This window comes from Chiloscyllium punctatum, chromosome 4 (genome assembly GCF_047496795.1).
Source record: "Chiloscyllium punctatum isolate Juve2018m chromosome 4, sChiPun1.3, whole genome shotgun sequence".
NCBI classification, from domain to species: domain Eukaryota; kingdom Metazoa; phylum Chordata; class Chondrichthyes; order Orectolobiformes; family Hemiscylliidae; genus Chiloscyllium; species Chiloscyllium punctatum.
Window position 1 is genome coordinate 82,669,821 of NC_092742.1, and position 27,572 is coordinate 82,697,392.

General features: G+C 42.2%; 1 protein-coding gene across 6 annotated transcripts in view; it reads left to right on the plus strand.

Moving 5' to 3' along the window:
- Positions 1-27,572, plus strand: part of actn1 (actinin, alpha 1) — a 209,915-nt gene that overhangs the window by 69,475 nt on the left and 112,868 nt on the right. For all 6 annotated transcript variants that reach the window (XM_072569172.1, XM_072569174.1, XM_072569176.1 and 3 more), the window contains exons 2-3: positions 19,334-19,448; positions 20,800-20,919. In XM_072569172.1, the coding sequence (XP_072425273.1) occupies positions 19,334-19,448; positions 20,800-20,919 (235 nt within the window). The remainder of the gene's footprint in view (positions 1-19,333; positions 19,449-20,799; positions 20,920-27,572) is intronic.

Consider the following 27,572-nt stretch of genomic DNA (forward strand, 5'->3'; position numbering starts at 1 on the left):
GAATGAGAATAGGATCAGAGTCCAAACCTCAGTGTCTTGCTACTGGAACATTTTAACTCTCAAATGTTGATGTTATAGCATACGTTTTGCTGCTCTTTTTTTTGAGGTCATGATTTGAAGATGCCGGTGTGGTAGTGGGGTTGTCCACCTGATGAAGGAGCAGCGCTCCGAAAGCTAGTGCTTCCAATTAAAGCTGTTAGGCTATTACCCGGTGTTGTGATTTTTAACTTTTTGAGATGAGTTTCTACTGGTTCTGGTCATGTGCTGGGGTTATAATATGAACTACTGGATTAGTGGTGCTGGAAGAGCACAGCAGTTCAGGCAGCATCCAACGAGCAGCGAAATCTGGATGCTGCCTGAACTGCTGTGCTCTTCCAGCACCACTAATCCAGTATTTGGTTTTCAGCATCTGCAGTCATTGTTTTTACCTTTATAATATGAACTGCTGAGGGAAACTATTCAGTTTAAAGCATTTGAATGTGGATCTGTTAAAATAGCCTCTGAAAGTAAAAACTTTTAAAAAAGATTAATTTTTGATTATTTGGGCATTCTGGTTGACGTTCTAATGATCGTCAGAGGCCGGTACTTGTTTCAGAAATAGCAGTGCTGCATTGAAGTGAGCTTCATTACACGTGTATGCGCTCTTATGTTAATTTTACTCGTAGGCTGGTGATGCTATTTGCATAGGTTGCATTTTTTTGGGCTTATTTGAATATCTCACACATGCACAGTAAGTGCAGGAGTTGGAAATGTACCTTTTTAAAAGTCCATATTGATTGATTTTTAGTATATGTAGTCTTCCTTTTGTGGAAAAAGCTTTTGGTTTTGTCCTCTTACAAAATTTGCAATGGTTCTCCTGCATGTTGTGTGGCGTTTAATATGCAAGCTGCTGAAATCAGCCTAGTCCGCCAGAATGAATGCAGCAAAAAGAAACAGCCAAAAGATTTTGTTCAAATGAAAACTGAGCAAGAAGTATTACGCAAATCGAGATTTTCCTTCCCTCGACAGGGAGAGAGGCAGGGAATCTGACCCTGAATGTAATATATGTGTACTATCAGGCGGGATGTGCAGTCAAATACTTTACAGTATTTCCTTCTGAATATTCCTGATCAAGGCATGATCACACTGAGAAGCTGCGGAGTGGAGGATGGGGTGATGAGAGGATGAGTCATATTGCATATCCCAGTGACTAAGCTCCGAAGCAAGATTATGCCTTTTCCCTTTAAAACGGCGAGAGCTAGAGAATGACACGGGGTTGGGGGGAGCGGAGGATAAACCAGTCCTTCTCTCCCTCATGTTCTTCTCTCTTCTGTTTTGTTTGTCTGAGGATCAGCAGCAGGAGCTAGAGGCCTCACCAGATTCCCAGATAAACTGGAAATTCCGTTTTTAGTGGAGGCCAGTGAACGGATTTTAATCATGTGATTTTTCCAATGCAGCTTGGTCCAGTTTACAGAATGTGCCCTTTGATAGTGGGCAAACTGGACGCCATTGACCAAAGGCAATCCTGAGAGAATGATGATGTACCAGGAGCACAGGGAACAAGTTGCTGGGCTCTTCTGCATTCTGTGCATGTTTTCGTGAATAAATCAGGGAAGCTGATATAGTGTATTATTGCAAAGGGTTATTGAATCAAGCGTAGGAAGGTTTTGCTTCAGTTATGTAGGGCTTTGGTGAGACCGCTTATGGAGCATTGTGTACAGAACTGGTTAGCATACTTACTGAGTGATGTTTGTGCATTGGTAGCAGTTCAGAGAAGGTTTGCTAGAATAATACTTGCATTGAGTGGATTACCTTATGTGGAAAGGCTAGACAGACCAGGCCTGTATCCTCTGGAGTTTAGAACAGCCTGATGTGACTTCAGTCTTCATTGAAGATCCCGAAAGGGAAAAGCAAACTACTATGGATACTGGAAATTTGAAACAAATGCAGAGAATGCTGGAAAAACCCGGCAGGTCTTGCAGCATCTGCAGGGAGAGAATCTGTTAACATTTTAAGCGTGTGGTAATTTTTCAGACCATCACAGGTCCTAAAGGAGAATCATACTGCACTCAAAAGGTTAACTCTCTTTTTCTCTCTCTGTGGATACTGCCAGACCGAGATCCTGAGGGGACTTAACCAGGTGGATGTGGACAGGATGATTCCCCTTGTCGGAGAATCTGGAACAAGGGGTCATTGTTTGAAATCAAGAGGTCACCCGTTTAAAACCAATATGGAAAGCATTTTTCTCGAAAGAGTTGTGAATCCTTGGAGTTCCTTTCTCAAAAGGCAGGAGAATCTTTTAATATGTTTATGGCAGAGGTGGATTTTTGATTACCAAGAGGATATAAGATGATCAGGGATAGACAGAATGTAGAGTTCATATTAAGATCAGGTTAGTCATGATCATATTGAATAGTGGCCTATCCTGTTCCTTCTTTGTATTTTAAAATTATTGTACGCCAGTGTAAGTGACATTGTACCAGAGTAAATCAGCAGTATTAGTGAGGTCAAAAGGAGGCAAGAGTGCAATGATGTGGCAACATCAGTTTTATTATCGGGCTTCTGACTGACTTGGAGAATTTCAGCCTGTTTTGTCAGCAAGTTATGGCAGCAAGCAGTTCAGATCTCTTATTTTTATGGTGCTGCAGTTGGCTGCTGTGTTCTTGGCTGTGTGTGAATGCAAATGTATGTAAGTTTAGAATTGGTTCTTATATCTCTCACAGCATGATGATGTGCAGGCTCGTGGAGGAGGTGTGGTGGCTTGGCTAGGCTGCTAAATGGGTTTTGGATGTAGGTTTGCTCACTGAGCTGGAAGGTTCATTTTCAAGGCTTACGTGCAGGAAGTACAGCTGTTCGCGGGTGGCACTCTGTCGCCAAGCTTGCTAAGACCTATGGGCGAAATATGCTAAAACTGGCCCGAAAATGGGAAGTGAATGCCATACGACAGTGTGCCAGCTGCAAACAGCTGTACTTCCTGCACGAATGACTTGGAAATGAACCTTCCAGCTCAGCGAGCAAACCTACATCCAAAACCTCAACCTGAGCTACAAATCTTCTCAAAACTCGCTGCTAAATGGGGGTTTCCTTTATGGAGTAATACTTTATTGTTGACCTCCTGTGTTCGGGTGGGATAAGGGGTGGAAAGTAGGAATAAAATCTTTGACTCTTTTGGCTGGCTAAGCTGTTTTTGAGGTGTAGGGTGACTATGGTCTCATTCAAAAAAAAAAGTAACACGTTTATGGTAGTCCAAAGATTGTTGTCACTTCAAGCAGATTGGGAAAATCTTGTAGTTATTCCACCAATTAAACCCAGGCAGTATAAGTTAGAATGTTGTATTCAGTATCAAATCATTTACAAAAAGCAGAATAGAATGAGGATCTAGATGACAAAAGAGAGAAAATTAAGTGGCAAAGGAAGTGGAAAACAAAAGAATCATTTTAATTGAAAGCTAAATGAACAAGAGAAGATAACGAAGATATTTCATGGTGTTAAAGGGTGCTGAAGATGTTAAAGTAGAAAATCCTAATTTTTTTGTGGGCATTTAGTTTCTTTTGACTATGTCAGTGAAAGAGCTTCATTCTGTTCAATCCACATGGTGAGATGCCATATTCATACACCCTGCAATAGAATGGCACACCTCATGCACTAAGTGTACACCGTTTGTATTTAATTGTGATTCTGTACTTATTTGAAGTTGATATCCAATTTGTGTACAAATGATGAGAAGGACCATGATGTTAATTTCACAGTAAATTAGGCCCAAAGCTTCTCTTCACTGCTTAATGCTGACTGAATTTACAGAATCACAGTTATTTTAGTGCACACGTCTACTTTTTTTGCAGTTAACAGTGGGAAAAAAACATTGAGAGTTTTTGTTTATCTCTAAATCTGCTCTTTATTCCAACCAGATTTGTATTGCAAACGAAGGCAACTGAAAGCGCACAATTTCGATTTTTAATAGGATGACCATCTACTTGTTTCTCGTGTATATAAGGATGTGAAGCATTCAGCCATTTTGAATTGCCGTGTAGTAGAAATTTAACGTCAAAAGATGCTGTGCATCATAAGTAATTTTTTTTTCCCAAAAGCGGTAATGTAATGCAACACAACTGATTTAAAATTTAAAAGGTGTGAAAGTAATTGTGAAAACACATGTTGAAGATATGAGAATAGCTGAAGCCAGTGATTTATTTGAGGAGTGCATGGGTTTGACACTTTTGCCGACATGTTGCTAAGTTGTCAATAAACTGCTTTGATGAATTTGTGAGGCTTGCTGCATGAAATGGCAGATAATTCATGTGGTTGAAGAAATTGGTGCTCCATTATAGCTGATTTTGATTTCTTCATTGACTTTCCTCAACAATAGCTTGAGAATTGGGCATATAAGCCTGGGTTTCTTGCACTTGTGCAGCAGTCATGTTGATTGTGTCATTAACAAACTGGAAATGAATCACCAACCATTCGATTAGATTACTTACAGTGTGGAAACAGGCCCTTCGGCCCAACAAATCCACACCAACCCGCTGAAGCGCAGCCACCCAGACTCATTCCCCTACATTTATCACTGCACCTAACACTACGGGCAATTTAGCATGGCCAATTCACCTAACTTGCACATTTTTGGACTGTGGGAGGAAACCGGAGCACCCGGAGGAAACCCACACAGACACGGGGAGAATGTGCAAACTCCACACAGTCAGTCGCCTGAGGCGGGAATTGAACTTGGGTCTCTGGTGCTGTGAGGCAGCAGTGCTAACCATTGTGCCTTCGTGCTGCCCACCCACTGTGCCACCATGCTGCCTGTTGGTATGAGGGTACACTAATGAATTAGGGATGAAATGGAATATTAGATGTTGCTGCATAGGGAATGGAGCCCAAAAATGGGGAAGTCTTGTTACTGCTGTATAGAGCGTTAGTGAGATCACACCAAGATGGATTCTCAATCCATTTCATCTGGAGTGAAATATATGCATTGGACTCAGTCCAGAGAAACGTCACCATTAGGTTGATTCCGGGATTGAGTAGCTTTTGTCATCATGAGGGGTTGAACAGGTTGATCCTCTATGCATTGAAATTTCAAAGAATGAGAGGTAATCTCATTGAAACATGGAAGATTCTGAAGGGCGCTTGAAAGGGTAGATGCTGAGGCGAGGTTCCCCTTTGTAGGGAAACCCGGAACTGAGGATATTGTTTAAAAATAAGGGCTGTCCCATTGTGATGGAGAGAAGGTGGAATTACTTCTCTCAGAAAATCATTCTTCTTTGGAATTCTCTACCCGGACAGCAATGGAAGCTAGATCATTGAACGGAATCGTGTCTGACCTAGTGTTTGGGGAAAATATAATTTGTGCGTACATAGTATGCTAGTTAGCTTGCCAGAGTCATGCAGCCACAGCCTCTGGTGTAATTTACTTTCTATTTGTCTTTTTCCCCCAGTCATAAACATTTAATTTAACATTTATCTACATTCCCAAATGAGTTGCCCAGATTACTTATTTTGACTTTTACTCTATGATTTTTCCAAAAACTTCCACGCCTTCAAGTCTTTGAATTGATTCATTTGTTTCAATAGGTGGGTCAAGAAGGTCAATGGCAAGGTATAGTTGATGAGCTGTCTTTTCCTCTGCTCGGCCAACAGACTTCTGAAGGGTCTTGTAACTGCAAGAATGTATGGAGAAGAGGGTTTCTTTGTTTTCTCCATTACTAGCTTCAGGATTGGGTGATGTTGTTGTCTTTTTCGCCATGAAAAGAGTGGTGTAGTTCATCCAGAGTCAGTTATTCCCGAGATAAATAAATTTGAACCATTCCAGTATTCACTGATGCTCTTGTAGGTTTCCATAGTTATATGGTTTAGATAGATTCATGAAGAGAATCTTCTGGGAGTTGGTATCTACTATTGAAATATGTTCTTGTCAGTTAGCTCAGTTGGCTGAATGGCTGGTTTGTGATGCAGAGTGACATCAACAGCATGGGTTTAATTCCCTCACTGGCTAATGTTACTATAAAGGACTGTCCTTCTCGGCCTGAGTTGTGATGACCTTCAGGTTAAACCACCACCAGTCCTGTCTCTCTAATGAGAGAGCAGCGCTATGGTCCACTGGCCTGTACCTTTAATGAGATATTGACAAAAACTACAATCTGATTTTCATTCCATTTCATAGAGAAGTGTGCTAACCTGTTATATGTTTGATTCGAAGGTGTGTATTAAAAAGAGAGAAACTCATGAAGCTGTTTGAACACAATAGATTGGTACAGATAAGCTTTGTAGCATTGGCTGATTGTTAGTAGGTAGTTAAAGCAGATGATTATTTTCTGGACCTAGATTATCTTTGTTAGGATTTTAATCTCTTTGTACTATACATATTTATTGCCTTGTATTCCTCGTTGATTAAAATTGCTTTTACATGTTTGTTTGTTGCAGTTAAAACTGAAAACTATTGATTTTCTTTTTCTGCTATTCGGCATGCAGCTTTCAATGTAACGTTCAGCTTTCCTTTACCAATATGGCATCTTTATAGAGATGAGCAATAGTATTCCTTTCCTAAGATGTCTGAAGGATTTAGAAAATACCTGTTGATAGAAACTTTCTCAAAATAGTGTTAATCAAGATGATTCAATTTTTTTTGACTGTCAGGCCAGTTTGTTTTTTAGTTTGATATGTTATTGCATTGAATTCATCACCATGGTCAGATTTACCCCACTTCATCTCCAATTTCTTTTTATTTAAAACTTAGTTGTTGAGTGAAATTGTATTTTGTGCTGGACCCATTATAGTAATAAAGATTTAATTAGTTTTATTGTTAGAGTTCTGAAGCTTTGAATTCCATTATATTTATTTTTTAAAAATCAATTTACTTGAAATCCGTTTTTGAGGGTTTTCCTTAACTTGTTTGGAGTTAACTTTGTACATTGTTTGGAATTAGAGATCTCCCAATTCCATTTCCTAGTCTAATGTCAAATTGGTTGTTTTATTTTCTCTTCTTAAGGATAGAATATGCTTTGTGTTCTGGTAATTGAGCACCCGTGCATAGACGGCCATCTGGAATTATCTGCTTGGCTGCAAGTGAGCTTTTACTGCTCTCCCGCCTACTTTTAAATGTAGAAAAGCTTTTTATCCTCTACTAATATTGTAGAAAATTTTTATTTGGACTTAGAATTTTTTTAATGGCTTTTCAACAGGAATTTTCTGGTCAGAGTTTTTTTGTACTTTCAAAACCTTTCCCTTCAGCTTCTCTGGTTGCCGGTTGTCCAAAGCCAACTTTTTTTGTCAAAATCTTTTTTTTTCAGTTCTTCTCTTCTTCCAGTGACATCAGGCCTCTTTCTTGATCTTCATTGCTTTCACAATATTCTAGGCAGTGCCTCCCAATGTTGCCACCATCTTTTATGGCATGGTTTTATGCTGTCACCCATGAGTTTTGATTTAAGACAGACTTAGTGATGAGAAGGCAATGTCAAGAATTGTCTTCAGGTCTGGGTTTCTTTATACCATTGTTTTTACTGTATGTTAACTAAATATTGCAACATTTTGGTCTTCCAACTTCTAATCTTACTGTTAGATTATTGAAAGACTATTCCATAAACACTACCATCCAATGCTAGTCAGTCTACTCCACACACTTCTGTGCATGTTTTAATTATACACATGGCTAGACATCAGGCTCCCACCTAGGTCTGCACCTGCATTTCTCTCTCATTTTCTTCACTCTGCCCATTCTGGTCCCTTTTATATCTTTCCCCTCTCACCCTGAAACAATGCTGTCTAGTTCTGGACTCCCCCACCCCAGGGAAAAGACCTTGTCTATTTATCCTATCCATGCCCCTCATGATTTTATAAACCTCCTAAGATCACCTCTCAGCTTCTGACGCTCCAGGGAAAACTGCCCCAGCCTATGCAACCTCTCTCGATAGCTCAAATCCTCCAACCCTGGCAACATCCTTGTAAATCTTTTCGGAACCCTTTCAACTTTCACAACATCCTCCTGATAGGAAGGAGACCAGAATTGCACACAATATTTGAAAAGTGGCCTAATCAATGTCTTCTACAGCCACAACATGACCCCCCAACTCCTATACTCCATGCTCTGACCAATAAAGCAAAGCAGACCAAACATCGTCTTCACTATCCTATCTACCTGCAACTCTACTTTGAAGGAACTATTAACCTGGATGCCAAGGTCTCTTTGTTCAGCAAGCCTCCCTAGGACTGTACCGTGAAATGTATAAGTCCTGCTCTGATTTGCTTTTCCAAAATGCAGCACCTCATTTATCTAAATTAAGCTCTTCAGCCCATTCGCCCATCTGAATCAGGCTACATTTGTACTCCAAGGTAACTTTCTTCGCTGTCTGCTTCATCTCCAATTTTGGTGTCATCTGCAAACTTACTAACTATACCTCCTATGTTCACATCCAAGTCATTTATGAGTTATGAAAAGCAGTGGACCTAGCACTGATCCTTGTGGTACACCACTAGTCACAGGCCTCCAGTCTGAAAAACAAGCCTCCACCACACCCTCTGTTTTCTACCTTTGAGCCAGTTCTGTATCAAAATGGAACCTTGTCGAATGCCTTACTGAAGTCCACATAGATCACATCTACTACTCTTTCCTCATCAATCCTCTTTGTTACTTCTTCAAAAAACTCAATCAAGCTCGTGAGACATGATTTCCCATGAACAAAGCCATGCTGACCATCCCTCTAACTCCTCATTATATATTTGGTACAAATAGCTCTAGAGTAGAGCTAACGTGCAAGTCTCACCAAATTCTTCAGCCTGATATGTTGCTGATACTTGCAGAATTGTTGAACCTGACATCATAGAGGCCGGTTTTTAACCTATAACACCTATGCTGGCTGTTTGATAGAGTAGTTATGCCTTAGCTTTTAAGGCTAGGAATAAAAAAGCTCATTATCCTTGAGATTGCCTGCCTCAACATCTTTGAAAATTATTCATGCAATCAGCTTCTGTTACCTTTTCCAGTTCCAGATACTGGAGAACTCTTGCGTGCAGGGAAAAAACTCACCTCAACCATCTCCTAGATCATATGCCAATGATTTTAATCAGTGACCCAGGGTTATTGACACACTCACCGAAGGGAACAATTTCTTTTTCTGATCTGCTCAAATCAAAATTCTCAATAGTTTCATAATTCATTTGTGGAATATGGGCATTGCTGGCAAGGCCAGAATTTATTGCACATCTCCAGTTGTTGTTTATTGAGCTCTGTGACATGTTGGACCAGTTAGACATTAACCCTATTACTGTGACTCTGATGTGGCTACAGTAGAGAATGTGGGGAGGTGACTTAGCAGGATGCTGCCAGGGAGGTTGGAGGGTCAGAGCTATATGGAAAGACTTGCAAAACTGGGTCTATTTTCTTCAATAGCAAAGACTTGCCAAAGGTGTGTAGGTTACAAGGGACAGGGATAGGGTGTGTAGGAAGGCACTTTCTCCATGAATAATGATGGGAATAGAGCTAAGGTAAGAAGTAGAAGGTTAGGAGGAGCATTGAAAGATTTTTTTTTTCACTCATGGTGGTGGAAGTCTGGAAATCATTCATGATAGCATGATAACTTTTGACTAAATCGGAAGCCTTGAAGAGTATTTAGATATCCACTGGTGTTGCTACAGCTTCCAAAGCTATAGAGCAAAATCTGGAAATTAGGGCCAGTGAAATAAAATCTTTGTTGACAAGCATGGGCACGATGGGCTAAATGGCCTCGTTCTAGCTGGGGTCACATGTAGACGCGGATGGGTAAGGATGTTGGATCCTCTTTCCAAGAGGAACAAGAGTAAACGAATTGGGTTTTAAACAATCGATAGTCTCGCAGTCACATTGACTGACTCGCTTTCAATTTCAGGTTTTATAAATTGTGTTCATTTTGCCATTGTGGGATTTGAACCCAGGGCATTTTCCTGACCCTCTGGATTAGCAGTCAAGCGATGATGCCAGCATCTTTTGTTGAAAGCCTCCATTGGTTTACCTCCTAATTATCTCTCTTCCAAACTTTTCCAGACTGTCTATAAAAGAGGTATGTCTTTTTTGTAGTCTTTGTAGTCTAACTTATCTCCTAACCCTTGACAAAGTGTTAAAACAAAAAGCAAGATGTATTTGAGGATTCTTTATCTTTGGGGTTCTGAGGTTTGAACGGCCGGCATTCTGTTGTGAACATTAGTTGTTCAGCTAGAGCAGACTCTGATACAAAGTGAAGTAAAACTTGTTCCCCCGCACTCTGAGTTTCAGTCGATGACAAAGGTAGGCTGGTTTCACACTGCAGTTACATTGGAGGGTAGTGTTTCTCACTGCTTGCCTATTCGTGTTAGACTGTGGCTTTGACTGTGAGCAATGTCCACATTTGAGGAAGGACTTGCTAACTGCAGTGTTGGTGGTGAAGCCAAAGCTAATACTATGCCTTCATCAATCATCTTTGTCACCTCTTCAAAAAACTCAATCAAGTTAGTGAGACACTACTTCCCACACACAAAGCTATGTTGACTATCCCCAATCAGTCCTTGCCTTTCCAAATGTATGAAAATCCAGTCCCTTAGGACTCCCTCCAACAACTTGCCCACCACTGATGTCAGCCTCATTGGTCTATAGTTCCCTGGCTTCTTCTTACCTCCTTTCTTAAATATTGGCACCACATTTGCCAACCTCCTGTCTCCTGGCATCTCACCCAGGTTACAAATATCTCAGTCAGGGGGCCAGCAATCTCTTCCCAAGCTTCCCACAAAGTTTTGAGGTACACCTGATTTGCACTTGGGGATTTATCTATCTTCGTGCATTTTAAGCTGTTCAGCAGCTCCTTGTCTGTATTATGAACTCTCTTCAAGACATCACTATTTATTTCCCCAAGTTTCCTCGCTTACGTTTCCTTCTCCACAGGAAAATATTCATTTAGTACCTCACCCATCTCCTGTGATTCCACATATAGACGGCCTTGTTGATCTTTAAGGGGCCCTATACTCTCCCTAGTTGCTCTTTTGCCCAGAATGTATTACAGGATGTCTTTAGATTCTCCTTCACTCTATTTGCCAAAGCTTTCTACTGCCCTTTTTTTTTGCCATCCTGATTTTTCCTGCATTATTTAATATTTAAATGCCTCCCACTTCCCAAATGTGCCTTTACCTGAGAATAATCTCCTTCAATCAACATGTGAACAAATGCAGTTCTGTCAATAACACCAAGTGAGTAGATTAGATCAGATTGCCTACAGTATGGAAACAGGCTCTTTGGCCCAACAAGTCCACTCTGGCCCTCCAAAAGGTAATGCACCCAGACCCATTCCCCTATCCTATATTTATCTCTGACTAATGGACCTAACATTATGGGCAATTTAGCATGGCCAATTCACCTGACCTGAACATCTTTGGACTGTGGGAGAAACCCGGAGCACCTGGAGGAAAACCATGCAGACACTAGGAGAACACAGACAGTTGTGCGAGGCAGGAATCAAACCTGGGTCTGTGGCGCTGTGAGGCAGTAGTGCTAACCACTGAGCCACCGTGCTGCCCCATGTTGTAACTGACTGAACAGCAATTAGGAACTCAATTTGTGTGAAGCACTTGGAGATAACTCAGAAACATTGTTCAGAATTACACAAGGTGGCAAAGATTTTAGTTTCCTTGTTATCTCCTATCTTCTTCAGCTCCTCAACAATCTGATAATTTCACCTCTTTGTGCATATTCAGAATCCAAGAATCTGAAAGGTAAAAGCATAAGATTATATATTGTCTTGACTATCTGGACACTATTGCAGAGCTGTCAGGAAACTGATTTTTTTTATTACTTGTGATTGCAGTCATCAGAACCTAATTGCTCTGTCTCCTTCCATTTCAACTCTTTGCTTCCTATTGTTGATTTTTTTTTCCAGAAAAAGTAGACAATTGCTTGCTCTCTGACATTTGAGGTTTGCAGAGATTTTTTCAGGGCACAATTTTTTTCAAAGACAAAATAATTGAATAATTCAGTGTCACCTGAAGGAGAAAACTGCATGGTCTTCAAATATGACATTTATTAAAATTTCTTCCAGAATTCTGTGAGTTCAACCCAAGGCTTGCTCGCCCAGATCAAATTCAGGAGCCATGATTTGGTTATAAATGTAACCATTACAAGAGATATTAATTTTGTCACTGAAGACAAATTTCTTTGGTGATATGGCTGCATACGTCTCATATGTAGCCATGTTTCTCAAGGCACAGGACATCTCAGCTATTGGCAGAACAAAGTGGACCTCGAGGAGGCTGTCTCGGTATTGTGTGTGTCCATAGCAATATCAACAGCTTTGCAGAAAAGAGCGATTTGCATGTCTTTTCATCCATCAAATCTCCTAAAGTGCTTTACCACCAATGGAGTGTTTTGAAGTTTAGTCTCTGATAGGGTGGTTAGCACTGCTGCCTCACAATGCCAGGGACACAGGTTCAATTCCACCCCTGGGTGACTGTCTGTGTGGAGTTTGCACATCCTCCCTGTGTCTGAGTGAGTTTCCTCTGGGTGCTCCAGTTTCCTCCCACAATCCAAAGATGTACAGGTGAGGTGGACTGGCGTGCTAAGTTGCACATAGTGTTGAGGCATGTGTAGGCTAGGAAATAAAGGGTCACAGGGATAGGGTAGGTGAGTGTATGGGTCTGGCTGGGATGCTCTTTGAGGGTCAGTGTGGAACTCGATGGGCTCAATGGCCTGCTTCCACACTGTAGAGATTCTGTGATTCTATGGTACAAAAAATATGGCAGCCAATTGGTGTGCAGCAAGCTTCCACAAGCATCAGTGTCATAATGAGCAGATGACTTGTTTGTGATGTTGGATCGAAGGATGAATATTGACCAGGACACCGGGAATAAGCCCCAAGTTGCTTTTCTTCAGAGCGCAATGGGACTTTCTGTCTTCATCTGAGGGCAACTGAGCATAGAGTCATAGAGATGTACAGCATGGAAACAGACCCTTCGGTCCAACCCGTCCATGCCGACCAGATATCCCAACCCAATCTAGCCCCACCTGCCAGCACCCGGCCCATATCCCTCCAAACCCTTCCTATTCATATAGCCATCCAATGCCTCTTAAATGTTACAATTGTACCAGCCTCCATCACAATGTCGCATTGGAAAGACAGTATTCCTGCAGTGCATTGTTCTCTATGCAGCATTGCAGTGTTGGCCTTGATCTCTTTTCTCAAATCTTGGAGTGGAGCTTAAAACCACAGCCTTGTAACTTGCATGTTGCCAAGGCTGATACTGGAGCCCTCTGCAGGACATCGTGACTGCTGGCCTTACCAGTGAGGCCGACTTCAAATAATGGAATGTGCATTAACGTTTTACTGCATTGACACACTTAGGCTCATTTTAATGTTAGTCATAGGATTGTGTTTGTGATGTCTTTCCTGGAGTGGCCCAGTTGTGCTCTGAGCAGGCCAATGCAAGAGGTTTCCGACTTGAGCTTGAGCCAAAGTTCAGCTGCTGGAATTACTTTGTGCTGTAGTGCTAATGGAAATGTTTGTCCGAGTCCAAATTTCCATTTCAACTGCAAATCTGACTTAATTTATCAAAATCTGATGAGCCATACAAGTTTGGTATAGATTTGTACCGGTGCCATTGAACATCAGTAAATAGGCCTGACTTCTCAACTATCATGTTCCACCAGCAATGAAGACTCCCTAGGAACCTTCAATGTACTGCCTCAATAAAATGCATCATTCAGTCTTGCCCTCTAATTTCCCTCATTCACTCTTGCCCTCTAGGTTCTTCTCTCCAATTTCCTCCTTCTTTTCCCATCTTCAGACAATGTACTGGACAACTTCCCACAATGGGTAATTTTAGTCTTCATCTGATTAAGAATTTGGAACAGGAGTAGGCCATTCAGCCTAGTGGGCTTGCTGTGCCATCCAATACAAACATGACTGATGTTAGACTCTAGTTTCCCACCTGCTCCCTCACTGCCAACTACGATTGTAAACTGTCTCCCTCTATAGACCTCTGCTGTCCATATCTATGGCCACCCATCTCTGCCATTTCCTATGACTTCCTTACTTGGACAATCTCAATTAGATACAAAGCCAGTTCTGTAAATTTCATTTCCCTCACCATCTGTGATAGCCACCATCTCTATAACCCTCCTACTTCTACACATTGAGCGTAATAGCAGCCTTGTCAATAAAATATTTATTGAATGCTGTATTACCTTTTGCTACACTTCAAATCTACATTGTTACCTCATGCCCTTTCCAAGTTGTCTTATCCAGGTTTACTTTCGGTTCTCTGTCATTGTTCTGTGCTGGAATTTTGCAAAAAGTCTATTATTATCTGAGTATTTGGATCTGGATGTTCCCATTATTTCAGTGCCATACTCTCAACATTTTTAGACTAGACTCTAGATTAGACTAGATTCTCTATTGTGTGGAAACAGGCCCTTTGGCCTAACAAGTGCACACCAGCTCTCTGAAGAACAGCTCACCCAGACCCATCTCCCTCTGACTAATGCACCTAACACTATGGATAGCACAGCCAGTACCTGTAAACTGCACATCTTTGGATTGTGATAGGAAACCGGAGTACCCGAAGGAAACCCATGCAGATGCAGGGAGAATGTGCAAACTCCACACAGACAATCGTCCAAGGCTGGAATTGAACCCGGGTCCCTGGTGCTGTGAGGCAGCAGTGCTAACCACTGTGCCATTATGCCACCCTTCCACTACCTCTCGCATTAATAACTTTTCAGCTGGTATGGGCTTGTCCACTTTTCACTCTCCAGTTCAGTAGCACTCAGTGTTATAATTTTCAGAGTTTCAGAAGTTCACTCTGGTTCTGAAATTCTAGTGTTTTGTGTGTGTATTTTTAAACAAAATGTGATTTGGGTTTTAATGTTATTCATTCCTAAGTGCATACCAGTTACATTTTTAGTAGGAGGTGTTTCGGTTCTGAAACCTGACCTTTCTATAGTTCCTTTGTCACACTGTAGTTATGTTGCAGTTTGGTGTTTTAAAATATTTTAATTTTCATATCCTTGAGGTTGGAAATCATGAGGTATTTCACATCTGCAATCTAACCAAACTTCCAGTTAACAGTGGGTTATGATAAATGACCTATATATGTGAAAAAGTACATCACTGAACTTAAAACTGACTGAACAATTGTAAATAAGTTTATTTGTCCAATCAATTGGATTCAGTGCTCCCAGATTTGGAGGGGAAAATAGACTGGGAATCTCTCAAATCCAGTCCATTTTGCGGAAAACTTGCACATTTGTGGATATCAAGGTCAGCTGTGATGGCTCTATAGCCTTTGAACAGGTACCAAAGGGCCACAAGGCATGTACGGAGCTACAATTCAGTCATGACTTGGAGGAGAAACTGACAAGTGAAAATAAAATCATACAAAAAGAAGAAAATTTGTTTCACATTAGCATTTATTTTATGGAAGTTTCTAAGAAACATTTGTAAAGCAGATTTTGATGCCAGTGGACAATTGAGTTACTAAAGAGTTAAAGATAGCGAGCCTATCATTGAGTGTAGTTAATTGGTTCTTGCGCCTTTTCTTGCCTTAGAAATGTGAAAAGGAAGTCGGTGACCAGTAACGTTTTAAACAGATTACAGAAAGTGGTGTGTGCAAAGGATTTCAAGGGCTGAGCGACTCTGATAATGCAGCCGCTTTGTTTAGAAAGATACAAACAAATTGGTTCACTTTCTAGAAAACTATTTTGTAAGGATGATGCTGTTTTATTATCAAGCCTGGTTTGCATTACCGGATGGATACTCCTTTTTAGATTACAAAGAAATGGAGTCATGACAAGGAAATTACAAAGCACAATATTTTGATATGAAGGAGACTCCTTCTCTATATATGGTTAAACATTGGCTGTTGTGCTCTGCTCATGACTACATTTCTTCTATATTGTGAGCCTGAATATAGAGAAATGGAAGAAGAGTGCTATATTGAGAAGCATTGAAATAGAGTGTATCTACATGAACAAGAAAGAAACTTACCCCCAGGGGAAGGCAGACTGTTCATTAGCAAGTCAAGCACGGCAGCCACTTATGAAGTTAAGCTGAAATGGTTCCTGTTTTGAAATATGACCAAGGCCGAAGGGCATTTGTTTCTACATAAGAATCCTGGAGTAGAGCCAGAAGTGTTGTCTTTAAAAAGACAGACTTGCAATCCCATGTGGATAAAAAAAACTGCAGTTCATTTATCCAGTTAATATCAATCCTGATTTTGGAGGTTAGCAGTGCTCCTTGTATATTGTAGACAACTTGAATTGTTTTGCCATATTCAAGTGAAAATGGACAAGTTGGTTCGAAATTTCCAAATCCCATGTAATAAAAATGCAATGTCACTTTGTTATGCAGTCAAAAGACTGTATGTTCACTTTAAAATTCAGAAAACATTTTCCATCTTAAAGGTAATTTAAAGTACAGCCTCAGCTGCCAGTACACAGAACAGCTGAGAGACAGGCTGTTCCAAAATAGATACATGTAGCAATGGCTGTTAAATGGATACCTGAGTTTTGGTTGCTGTTTTGACAATAACTTAAATTTAACCAATTAATTTAAATTGTGCCCAGGATACTAAAACCCAATTGAGTTTGAATTAATTTCATTGACAGCATCAGACCAGTGAGAGGGAACCATGTTGGGGGACATAAAACCAGGGCATTTTGAAAATCAGTCAGCGCAACTGCCAGAGAGCAAAGGCCTCCCGAAAAAATTAACATCTTTCCCTCAAAGAAATTTCAGAAGACACCATCTATCAACTTTAAAAATCTATCACCTATCACCTGATGAAGGAGCATTGCTCCGAAAGCTAGGGTGCTCCCAATATAACCTGGTGTTGTGTGATTTTTAACTTTGTACACTCCAGTCCAATGCCGGCATCTCCAAATCATGACTATCTATCAATAGGTGTCTTTTCCAGTAAAAACAAAAGACGATCTAGGGAGAAAACAGTGAATCAGAAGACCAGAAGGAAGACTGCAAACGAGACTGTGTGTGGACTTGAGATTAAGTCAATCATTGTGCTATTGGAACAGCATATTGATTGAATTGTGTTCAGTAAAAGGGATAGTGGTTAGTTAGGGGAGTGTTCAGTTTGTTAATTTTGTGTTCACTATGAGAGTTAAGAAAATAAATTATTATTTTTCTTTTAAATAGTGGAAATTAGGAATTCTCTTTGGCTCACACACTTTAACAGATTACAGGGTGAGGTTTTTGGTTTTAATTAACACATGGGTTCAACCTCCACATTGTAACAACTTGCTCAGTCTACAGAACACTATCACATTGGTCTTGAAGTTGATGTGTTGGCCATGACCCTTCTGATTGTTGGGGTGTTGATGAGTCATCTATGTAAAATCGAAATGTAGTTATTGAGTGCTCACCTCTCTTCCCCATCCCTCAAACCCCCCTCCCCCTCCCTGAGTTCTTGTGTGCACTGTATTTATGTACAGGCTGACAGCATTCAACTCTTAATTTTCTTTGTCACTATCAAATAGTGCTGTCCCACTGGCTGAGCCATGCCAGCTTCCTGGGGTAGGAAGAGCTTCCGTCAGTTTGGAGCCAGTAGACCCAAAGCTGCCAGAGAACCTAAGTCTTTCCTTTATAACATCACTCGGTGTAATCGAGATTTACAGCATAGGAAAACAGCTCTTTGGGCCATGGTGTCTGTGCCAGTCAAATCAAACCACCTGTCTATTCAAATCCGATGGTCCAGCACTTAGACCATGGCCTTCTGTGCCTTAGCATTGCACGTGCACATCTAACTGTTTAGTTCAATGTTATAAGGTTTTCTGCCTTCACCACCCTTACAGGCAGTGAGTTGCAGATTCCCACCATTGTCTGGGTGGCAAAGACTTTCCTCGCATCCCTTCTAAATCTTGTGCCCCTTTTCCCTAAATCCACTCCCCAAGTCATTGATCCCTTTGTCAAGGGAAAGAATTCTTTCCTGTCCACCCTATCTGTGCCCCTCCTAATTTTATGCATCTCAATCATGTGCCCCCTCAATCTCTTCTATTCCAAGGGAAACAGCTCCAGTCTGTCCAAACTCTTTCGCTGTCTCACCAGCGTGGGTACAGATCATGCATAAAAATAAATTGTTATATTTCTTTAAATCGTGGAAATTGGGTTTTTATATGAAGCTGATTTCAGCTTCCAACTGCAAAGAAAGAATGAAGGAAGACTAACTAACTAACTAGCTCCAGAGAGAAGAAATCTCTTTTCAGCTCCTCTCAAATGCGAAAACCCCCAATTCTTTTAAAACTGTCTCCCTGTGTTCTATATTCCTGTATGCTGGTGAACTTTGGTTCTACCCATGACTGTTTGCAACTCCTCCAAAATGCCTTTGCCATACATTATATTAATGGGGCTTCTACACAAAACAAAATCATGCAATGAGATGCTACAACATAGGAAAACATTCCAAGTTTCTTCACCAAAGTAACGGTGGCCAAAAATTGAGGCAGCTGAGGAATTTTACTCCTGATAATTTGGTCATACCTTGTGCATATAAAACTCTGAATTTCCAATAATTTTATAAGAGCAATATAAATAATAATAATGTGGAAACTTGACTCGAAGAATACAAATAATGGGCAATATCAGTTATTTGACATTGAACTAAGAGTATCTGTAAAAGCGAGCTTTTCTTCTGTGGCCGAACACTTTAACTCCCTCTCCCACTCTGCCTAGGACATGCATGTCCTGGGCCTCCACCAAACTCCAATCACCCAACATCTGTAAGAAGAATGCTTCACCTTCCACCTTGGGACCCTCCAACCACATGGGATCAATGTTGATTTTCACCAGTTTCCTCATTTCACACCCCCCACCAAACCGGATCCAACCACACTCTTGAACTGTCCCACCTGTCTGTCTTCCTTCCCACCTATCTGCTCCACCCTCCACTCCGACCTATCAACATCACCTCCCAGTTTCACCTGCCAATCACATTCCCAGCTATCTTCTCTCACACACTCACACACTCACACACTCACACCTCTCTTGGCTCACAAGCCTCATTCCTGATGAAGAGTTTATGCTCGAAATATCGATTCTCCTGCTCCTCGGATGCTGCCTGACCTGCTGTGCTTTTCCAGCACCACACTTTTTGACTCTGATATAGGTTTGTCTATTTTAGATAATCTACTGAGAAAAGTAAGTTTAGAATTTAAAGAAATGTCACGAATCCCCAAATGATCAATTAAAGCCTATTTTTCGAAAAATTCGCAGAAGTGGCTGTTTTTCAAAAAGGTGCAGTTCAATAATATGTGTAATTCTCACCTGTGATTCTTCAGTGTGGAAGCCACTTAAATGCAAAGCTCTTTCTCTCTGAATATAATATTTCTTTAACTCTAAGATTGCAATTGTATTTACAGACTTTCACAGCCTGGTGTAACTCTCATCTCCGCAAGGCAGGAACACAGATTGAGAATATTGAAGAGGATTTTAGAGATGGACTCAAACTCATGCTTCTCCTTGAGGTTATTTCTGGTAGGTTTGTACTTTGTTTATAGTTTAGTGTCAGTGTACACACTCATGTCATCTACATAAAGATCAGTAAAGCTGGACGTACCAAGCTATTCCAGATACTGACGTCATATTTATCGTGTCTTTCAGTCTTTTGGAACTTCTAAAAGTTTACTGTTGGTGTTTATTAAGGCATTCGATCAAAGGACCTATGTTGGTGCCGACTGATCAAAAGGATGTGTCTCTATGATAACTTAACAAATTCAATATCTGTTCTTGGATTTTACCTGAGTACCCTGTACTGTCAGCATTGTATTGGCATTCTGAATTCATGAAAGTTTATAGCTATCCTTGCTGCAGTTCTGTTGCAGGTAGACTTCCTTTCAAGCTGTTGTTTCACAGTATTCTGATGAGATGTTGTTTAAAGTGGGAGCAGCTGCTTGTGGGCTTTGGGGAGTTGCAATGTTTTTCACTTGTGTTGCTGCAAGTGTGCTGAACTTCCTTTGAGGGGAAAGTCACTTTGAAATCTGAGTGGAGTTTAATGTATTATGAGTGATCATATAACCATGGTGGGCGGTGAGGGGTAGCTGTGGTAAAGCCTACTGTTCTATTTAATATTTAAGGTTACTTACTTTTACAAGAGCAACAGTGCCTTTCAACATTGTAAAAGAATTGTTAAAGAAAATAGGGCAATGGGACAAGTCAGGAAAGATGACTATAAGCTCAGCCAAAGGGAGAAGTTTAAAGAGCATCTTCCGCTTTGGGACCCTCTAACCACACGGGGTCAATGTGGATTTCATCAATTTCCCCCTTGCTTCCACCCCCCCACCACCCCCCTCCCCAACCTTGTCTCACATCCAACCTTTGAACTCAACACCGCCCTCCTGACCTATCCTATCTGTCCATCTTCCTTCCCACCTATCCACTCCATCCTCCTGAAAGAGGAGAGCAGGCTAGAAGGACAGAGAGAGTCATCAAGAGAATTCCAGAACTCAGGTGCCAATGAGGTTCATTTATAAAACTTGCTGACTGTCCAGTGGCCAAAATCTGAGAACTGCACAGATCTCCGAGGGTGTAAAATTGAAGGTAATTGCAAAGACATGAAGGAATGAGGCCAGGGATGGATTTGAAAGTGGAGATGGGTGAAACAGAGAGGCAGGATGAGACAAGAAAGAATATGCGTCCGAGACCCATACAAGCTGGCTTCATGCTGACAAATGAAATCTACAACTCAACGTTTGTATTGCCGAGGTGTTTGAGATTTGAATCATGCTGCCCGATGCACAGGATTGGGAAGAGTAAGGTGGAAGGATCGTGTTTACTTGGCAGAGTATTATTTCATCACTATAATATTATTTTTATTTTCCATGATTAGGTGAACGCTTGCCCAAACCAGAAAGAGGGAAGATGCGTGTACATAAAATATCGAATGTCAACAAAGCCCTGGATTTTATCGCCAGCAAGGGGGTCAAACTTGTTTCCATTGGAGCTGAAGGTAAGGCATAAAGAGTAGGACAGTGGATCCTGATCTATAGTCCAGTCAAAGCTTTGTATTGATTTGTCAAAGTAGAGAGGAGCCTTGCTAAAAGTGACTACTACTCTGAATCAAACTCCTGTTGTCCCAGCCAGTCAAATGTTTGTCATAAGTTGATCACTGGCTCTGAAGAGAAAATATTTTCCTTTAGCACCACTACTGTCATACTTCAGTTTAGCTAATATTAGGTTGGGAAGGAAGAGTGAAGAAGGTTTTAGGCTGGAACTTGTCTCTGAAACTTGTGCAGCATCCATGGAGAGTTACCCTTCTTCAGAACTGTTTTGTAGTGGGGAGGGACCCGAAAGGTTAACTGTGCTTTCTCTCCGCAGGTGCTGCCAGATCTGCCGAGTTTTCCCAGCAATTTCTGATTTTGTGACCATTTTGTCCATGTAACGTTTGCGCCGTGAAGAGAGAATTCTGCCTAAATGTTAGCATGCCAACCTGTTTGTTTCTCAGTATTGTTATCATACTTAGTCGACGAAGTAGACTGGGGTGTTGACCCAGGCATTAGTGCTATCTGGGCTCTTGTACACGCTGTTGGGATTTTGTTGGTTTTCCTCGTTGTCTGGGATAAGAAGTGTTCAGATATTTTCTCAGCTCTTGAAAAACGCAGACACATGGGCCCTTTTACTTGGATGACTGGCGTACCTTTCGCTGTTTGCATCATTCATCACATCTTAACAGCATACGAAGAAACAGTGAGAATTGATTCATTAGAGTCTACACTTCTGTTGCGCCTTGTAATATTGCTGACTGCTGAGGCTGTGGAACTGTGATGATCACAATCCACTGACAGTGATTTGATGGGGATTGCCGGTACCTCAGTTACTGCCTGATAGAAATCCTTGAGTAAGTAACTAACTGTTCAAGTGACGGGAGTGTTGTAAACTCCCAACATGTGGGGTCCCTCTCAGTCTGTGGTCTAATTATGTATGGACCTACTGATCCATTTCCTTCAACTTTGGGGGAATCCTGTTTTGATTTTGTCTCCCAATCTGTCATAGGTATAAACAAGTGCCAAGGATTGTTTTTATAACACACACTGAGTTACTTCAGAATAGGAGTCATCTTGAGGTATGGAGCTAAACAGTGCACAGACATTTAAATGGATGTTGCACTGGGTATGCTAAGTCCTTATTCCTGTCACAACCCATGCATTTGTAATGTCTCTGTCATGACCTCAGGGCAAAATGCTTCACAGTAGTCTGAGTAGGAAGATGAGGAAATGCAGCAGTCAGTATGCTGCAGCAAGCTGACACTGAGACAGTAACCAGCTCATCTCTGTATTTTTGCTCGTGTAAGATCCAAGTTAAATATTGTCCAGGACCCTGAGCGTAATTCCCCAGCTGTTCTCTAAGTATGACTAAGGGAATTTTTACATCCATCTGCAGAGGCTAACTGCATCATGGTTTAATGTTTCATTTGACGGAATGGCATTCCCTCGGAATTGCACTTGATGTGCTAACATTGATGACGGACTCCAGTGCGTGGAGTGAGTTGTGTGAGTAAGGCAAGGCCGTTCAGTCATCGAGAGTGTGCAGCTGGTCTGTACCTGAACTGCATATACCTGCCCTCATTTTGGAACTGCTCATTCCCTTGCTGACTAACAACAGACCACAAACTCCCATGGCTTGGCCTCAATGATTTCCTTCAGTGTCTGTAGTCTTTTGATGAAGGAAGAATTAAGTTTCACTTATATAACACCATTTTGGTAATACACTGGATATTCCAATGTGCTTTACTGCTGAGAAAATGATGCCTTTGCTATAAGATATACACGGCAATCGGTTTGTGACAGTGCGATACAATGAACAGTAATGATATAAATGATTTTTTTTTGTAGCATGAGTGAGGAATGGGAAAAATGAGGAACACTGAGGAAACCTTCAACCTCAACCGGAACCCAACGCCTCTTTCTGAAAATATGTTATACTCCTCCAAAGGCACATTGTGTCTTGGACAAAATATGACGACACGCTGATCGTGCAATGTTCCTTCAGGTGTCAGCTCAGACAAACTCCCTCAAGAGGTGTAGTGAGGTTTAACCTCATGATCTGCTGTCAGTGAGGTGTAAGAGGAGAAACCTTCCAACTCCTGAGACCTTTTATTGAAAGAGGCCAACTGGACATATTGAGACCCAGATCTGCTCAGAGTGGAAGTGGACACCTCTGACACCCCACTTCCATGTCCCGTGATCTTTGTGATGGCCTCAGAACTCTGAAATGAGCTGCCAGAGGAAGTGGTGGAGGCTGGTATAGTTGCAACGTTTAAAACTCATCTGGGTGGGTATATGTATAGGAAGGGTTTAGAGGGGTATGGGCTAAGTGCTGGAAAATGGGACTTGATTGGGTTAGGATATCTGGTTGGCATGGATGAGTTGGACCAAAGGGTCTGTTTCTATGCTGTGCATCTATGAACTTGCCCCTGTGCTTCTAAACAAGCCGATTAATATCATTGAAGGCTTGTTAGGAGCTCACCTCCTCCTGGAAGCATCCAGCTATGAGCAGCCTTCTACCAGAGGCAGGCAAGTACCAGGTCTTCGGAGGCCAGAAAATCCCTACAGGGTGAGTGGTGTGGCTATCAGAGCTTTAAAAGGCCTGCCCCTTCCTGAAGTTCATGTGGCAGCAGCCAGGGAGCGCAGAATAGAACTAATAACTTTGCTAGTTCAGGGAGTGTTTTCCCCTTCCCCTGGCATCGTGGGGCAGCCTGACCTGTGGGCAAAGCTGCATCGACTACTCCTCTGGAAGTGAGGCTGTTGGAGATGAGGAGCGCTGACCTCCGAGGGGAGGGCAAAAAACCAAGAGGCCATCGGAGAGGAGCCCAAAGGAGGAAGAGACGTTATTCCGTGTATTGATCGACAGCCAGTAACCAAGGGCGCTAAGACTTGCTCTCTTTGGGTAGGATGTCCCAGTAATCAGTACCCTCATTAGGGCACAGCTCTGTGGCACCTCAAGGAGGTTTGTACAGTGGGAGGACATTCAGATGGGGGGGTGGGGGGTAGCCTCTTTTAAGGGTGGCCGAACATCAGCTTCACAACTGATGGGCCTCCATGGGCTCAGAGTGGACAGGGTCCAGTGCTTGGACTGTGCTAGGTGTCAGTCACTGTGGTAGCCTGCCCTGCTGTCAGAGACACTGCCCTCATGAACTTTTGAGTGACCAGCTGGCTGGGGGGAGAAGCAGGAGGTAAAAGAACAGGAAGGAACTGGGAAGGAGAGAAAGATGGCACTGAGTGCTGCATGTTGAATGGCCTCTCGCTGTTCTTCAAAAGAGAACCTGCCTCCCGTTGTGAGGGTGGGAGGATATGTTCCTCAGTTGTCCCACATTGGGACAGGCTTTCTCAAAGACACATGCCTCTGACTGCTGTGTGCATCTGCACGAGTCTCCAGCTGTATCTGAGCCACCCCGTTCCTGCCCTACCAGCTTTAATTGGACAGGAAATCCATCTCTATTTCAATGCAAGTCTTTTCTCCTCGTCCTTGTCCCCCTCCCACACCCTCCCTCCCCCTCAATTCCCTCAATTCCACCAAAGTCTGGTTTCTGCTACAAACCGACCCAGCTGATGATTCCTGCCTGTCAAAAGTTCAGTGCCTGGACTTCTCCAGCTTTTAACGTATTAAAACACCTCGAGGGATTACACAGGAGCTTTGTCAACTGACCTTTGACACCGAGGGGGCACACCAGAGCCGTGAGAGCAGGCGAAATAGAGCAGTCATTTCTCTCTGTGCATTTCGTCATCAGATATGCAGCAGTTCGTGTGTGTGTGTCAACAATATTTGGCGTTTAGGCATTCCTGCTTTGCTTGAATTAGTCCTCTGTGAGTTGTGAATACAAATATTTTCTCTGTGTGGTGAGAATTATCTGGAAAGCTATCCATGTTGAAAACAGCATTATTGATAGGATCTTTCTGAGATTATAATCCTCAATACAGTTCATTTTAGTCTCCTCCCAGTGCAGGTTGGTTTGTCCTGATTTCTGTTTGTACAGGCCGTGATCAAAGTTCTCTCCCATACGTTAACACATTTTTCTCATCGTGCCTCCACCTCTCACCATTTGAGCTCATCACTTGAGAGCCACAGCGTGCCAGCAGCCAAACTGAATATATTTAGGGCGATGTTATGTTCTGTTTTTAATGTCCCTTTATAAAGGGTATTTTGTTGTATATCACTTGCTTTCCTCCATTTTGCAATCTCTATTCCCCCCACCCCCTCCCCCCCAAATAGAGTCATACAGATATACAACATGGAAACAGACCCTTCAGTGCAATCAATCCATGCTGCCCAGATATTCTGATCTAATCTAGTCCCAGTTGCCAGCACTTGGCCCATGTCTCTCTAAACCCTTTCTATTAATATACCCATCCAGATGCCTTTTAAATGTTGTACCAGCCTCCATCACTTCCTCTGGCAGCTCATTCTATACACTGATCACCCTTAGCTTGAAAACGTTTCCCCTTAGGTCCCTTCATGTCTTTCCCCTCTCGCCCCAAACCCATGCCCTGTAGTTTTGGATTCCCTACCTCAGGGAAAAGACCCCGTCCACCCATCCTATCCATGCCCCTCTTGATTTTATAAACCTCTAGAAGGTCACCCCTCAGCCTCTGGCACTCCAGGGAATAACAGCCCCAGCCTATTCAGCCTCTCATCTCTCAATCTCAATGGTGTTTAAAAAGAAATAATGTTTTTTCCTTAAGTTTAATGCTGTCCTTATCAAATTTAAAACACAAGGATGATAACAAGTGAGAACTATGTGAAAAAGGCATTCCTTTGCTCCTTGCCTTTCCCTCCTTAACTTGTATCTTACTTTTATTTTCAATTCTTTAAACTTTTCTGCCTGCTCTGTTTCTTTCTCTCTCTCTGTCTCTCCCCCTCTCATTCCCCGTCACTCTGTGCAGATAATGAACCTCTAGAATAACGCTGACAGCGATGTGTAGAGACATCCCAAGTGGTCATGTATAGACTGCAGTGAAGGAGTCTGTCTGAGTTCTTTCTGAAGTGAATGTACGATGGTGACAATTGTGAAGAGCAAAACTGTCTGTGCCTGCCAGGTATGCATGGGACCTTCATTCCCTTGCTCAAGCTTTAGATACATGCATTTACAGGCTAGTGAGGGGTGGGGCTGATGCCAAGGGACCTTGACCTCCCTCCAGATGCCTCTCCTGTCCAAGACTGAGGGTGCTGTTACTGCATACTGATAGGGCAGAGGAACAACTACATGTGAACTACACCAGGGATTGTTACCTCAGGAGGTACCTGCCACATCATTTTCCCCATACACAGGGCCCAAATTCAATCTTAACCTCGGCAATGCTAGTACAATGGATGTCTTAGATTGGCCCAACATCTGGCAAGGAAGTAATGACCTAAGAAGAAATATCAGGGATGAGAAGATTGTTTTTCATTACGAGATCTTGACATGGTCAATCTAACCTTTCGGATCTTTATTTGACTGTTCATCTGAAATCCTGCTCTCCAGCCCTTTTTGATGTGCTGGGGGTCTTCTCCATGATCCATGCCATGTTCAAGATCTCTGTAGCCTTGAATTTTTCTGTATTGCTCTCCATGCTGCCCTTCATTATCTCCTGCAGCCCCCATAATGGCTTTATCCTCAGCTCCTTAATATTTGGATACATGGGGCTCACAGATACATCATCCTGCGCATACGGAACCAGCACTGAGAATCGTAGAATGCCTGGTGTGGGAGCAGGCTATTCAGCCCATCAAGTCTACACCAACTCACTGAAGAGCATCCCCCCCCCCCAATCCCATCCCTATAACTCTGAATTTCCCATGGCCAATCCACCTAACCTGCACATTTTCAGAGTGTGAGAGGAAACTGGAACGCCCATAGGAAACCAGCGCAGACACTGGGAGCATCTGTAACCTCCATGCAGACAATCGCCTGAAGGTGGAATTGAACAGGGTCCCTGGTGCTGTGAGGCAGCAGTGCTAACCACTGAGCCACCATGCTGCCTTGTCACCAGTGTTGGTGAGCCGTGCGTTTGAAGTGTTCTTGTAGTAGTGTCTTTCAGTTTCTGTTTTAATTCCCTCAAATGAATGTGTTCCAGCAGAAAGCCATGGAGACAGATCTCCCGGCCCTCCATTTGTATTGTGTGAAGGTTTCTTTTGTGGGACTACTTTGGCATGAGAAGGTGATTGTAAATATTTCATTTGGTTCATTCACTTTCCTTCTCTGTCACTGGGGTGCTTGGGATGAAATGATTCTTCCTTCTCTAGTTTTCAGATGAATACATCCTGCCATGATCACCTTCGCATCAATAAGCGATGAGATGTGAGTTCATTCAGCATCATTGTTGCTTGGAGCAGCTCTTTCAGAAATGAGGGAAATACAGGACCATGTGGATCTGACTTGTTTCCAACCTGGTACACTGCACATTCTTGGAGCAGTTGTAGTTTGTCATATGTTGCAGTAGCTGCTGACCTCCTGTTCCACGAGCAGTTATTAACTGGATTTGTTGGAAATGCATTCAGCCAGGTAGTGTCTTTGCAGCCACTTGTCTGGTCCTCTCCAGATGTCTCCTATTTAATCCTACTGTCCGGACCCTCCTCACTTCTTTTCACTGTGTTTTAGCAGTTCGGGTGGAACAAAATAAATGT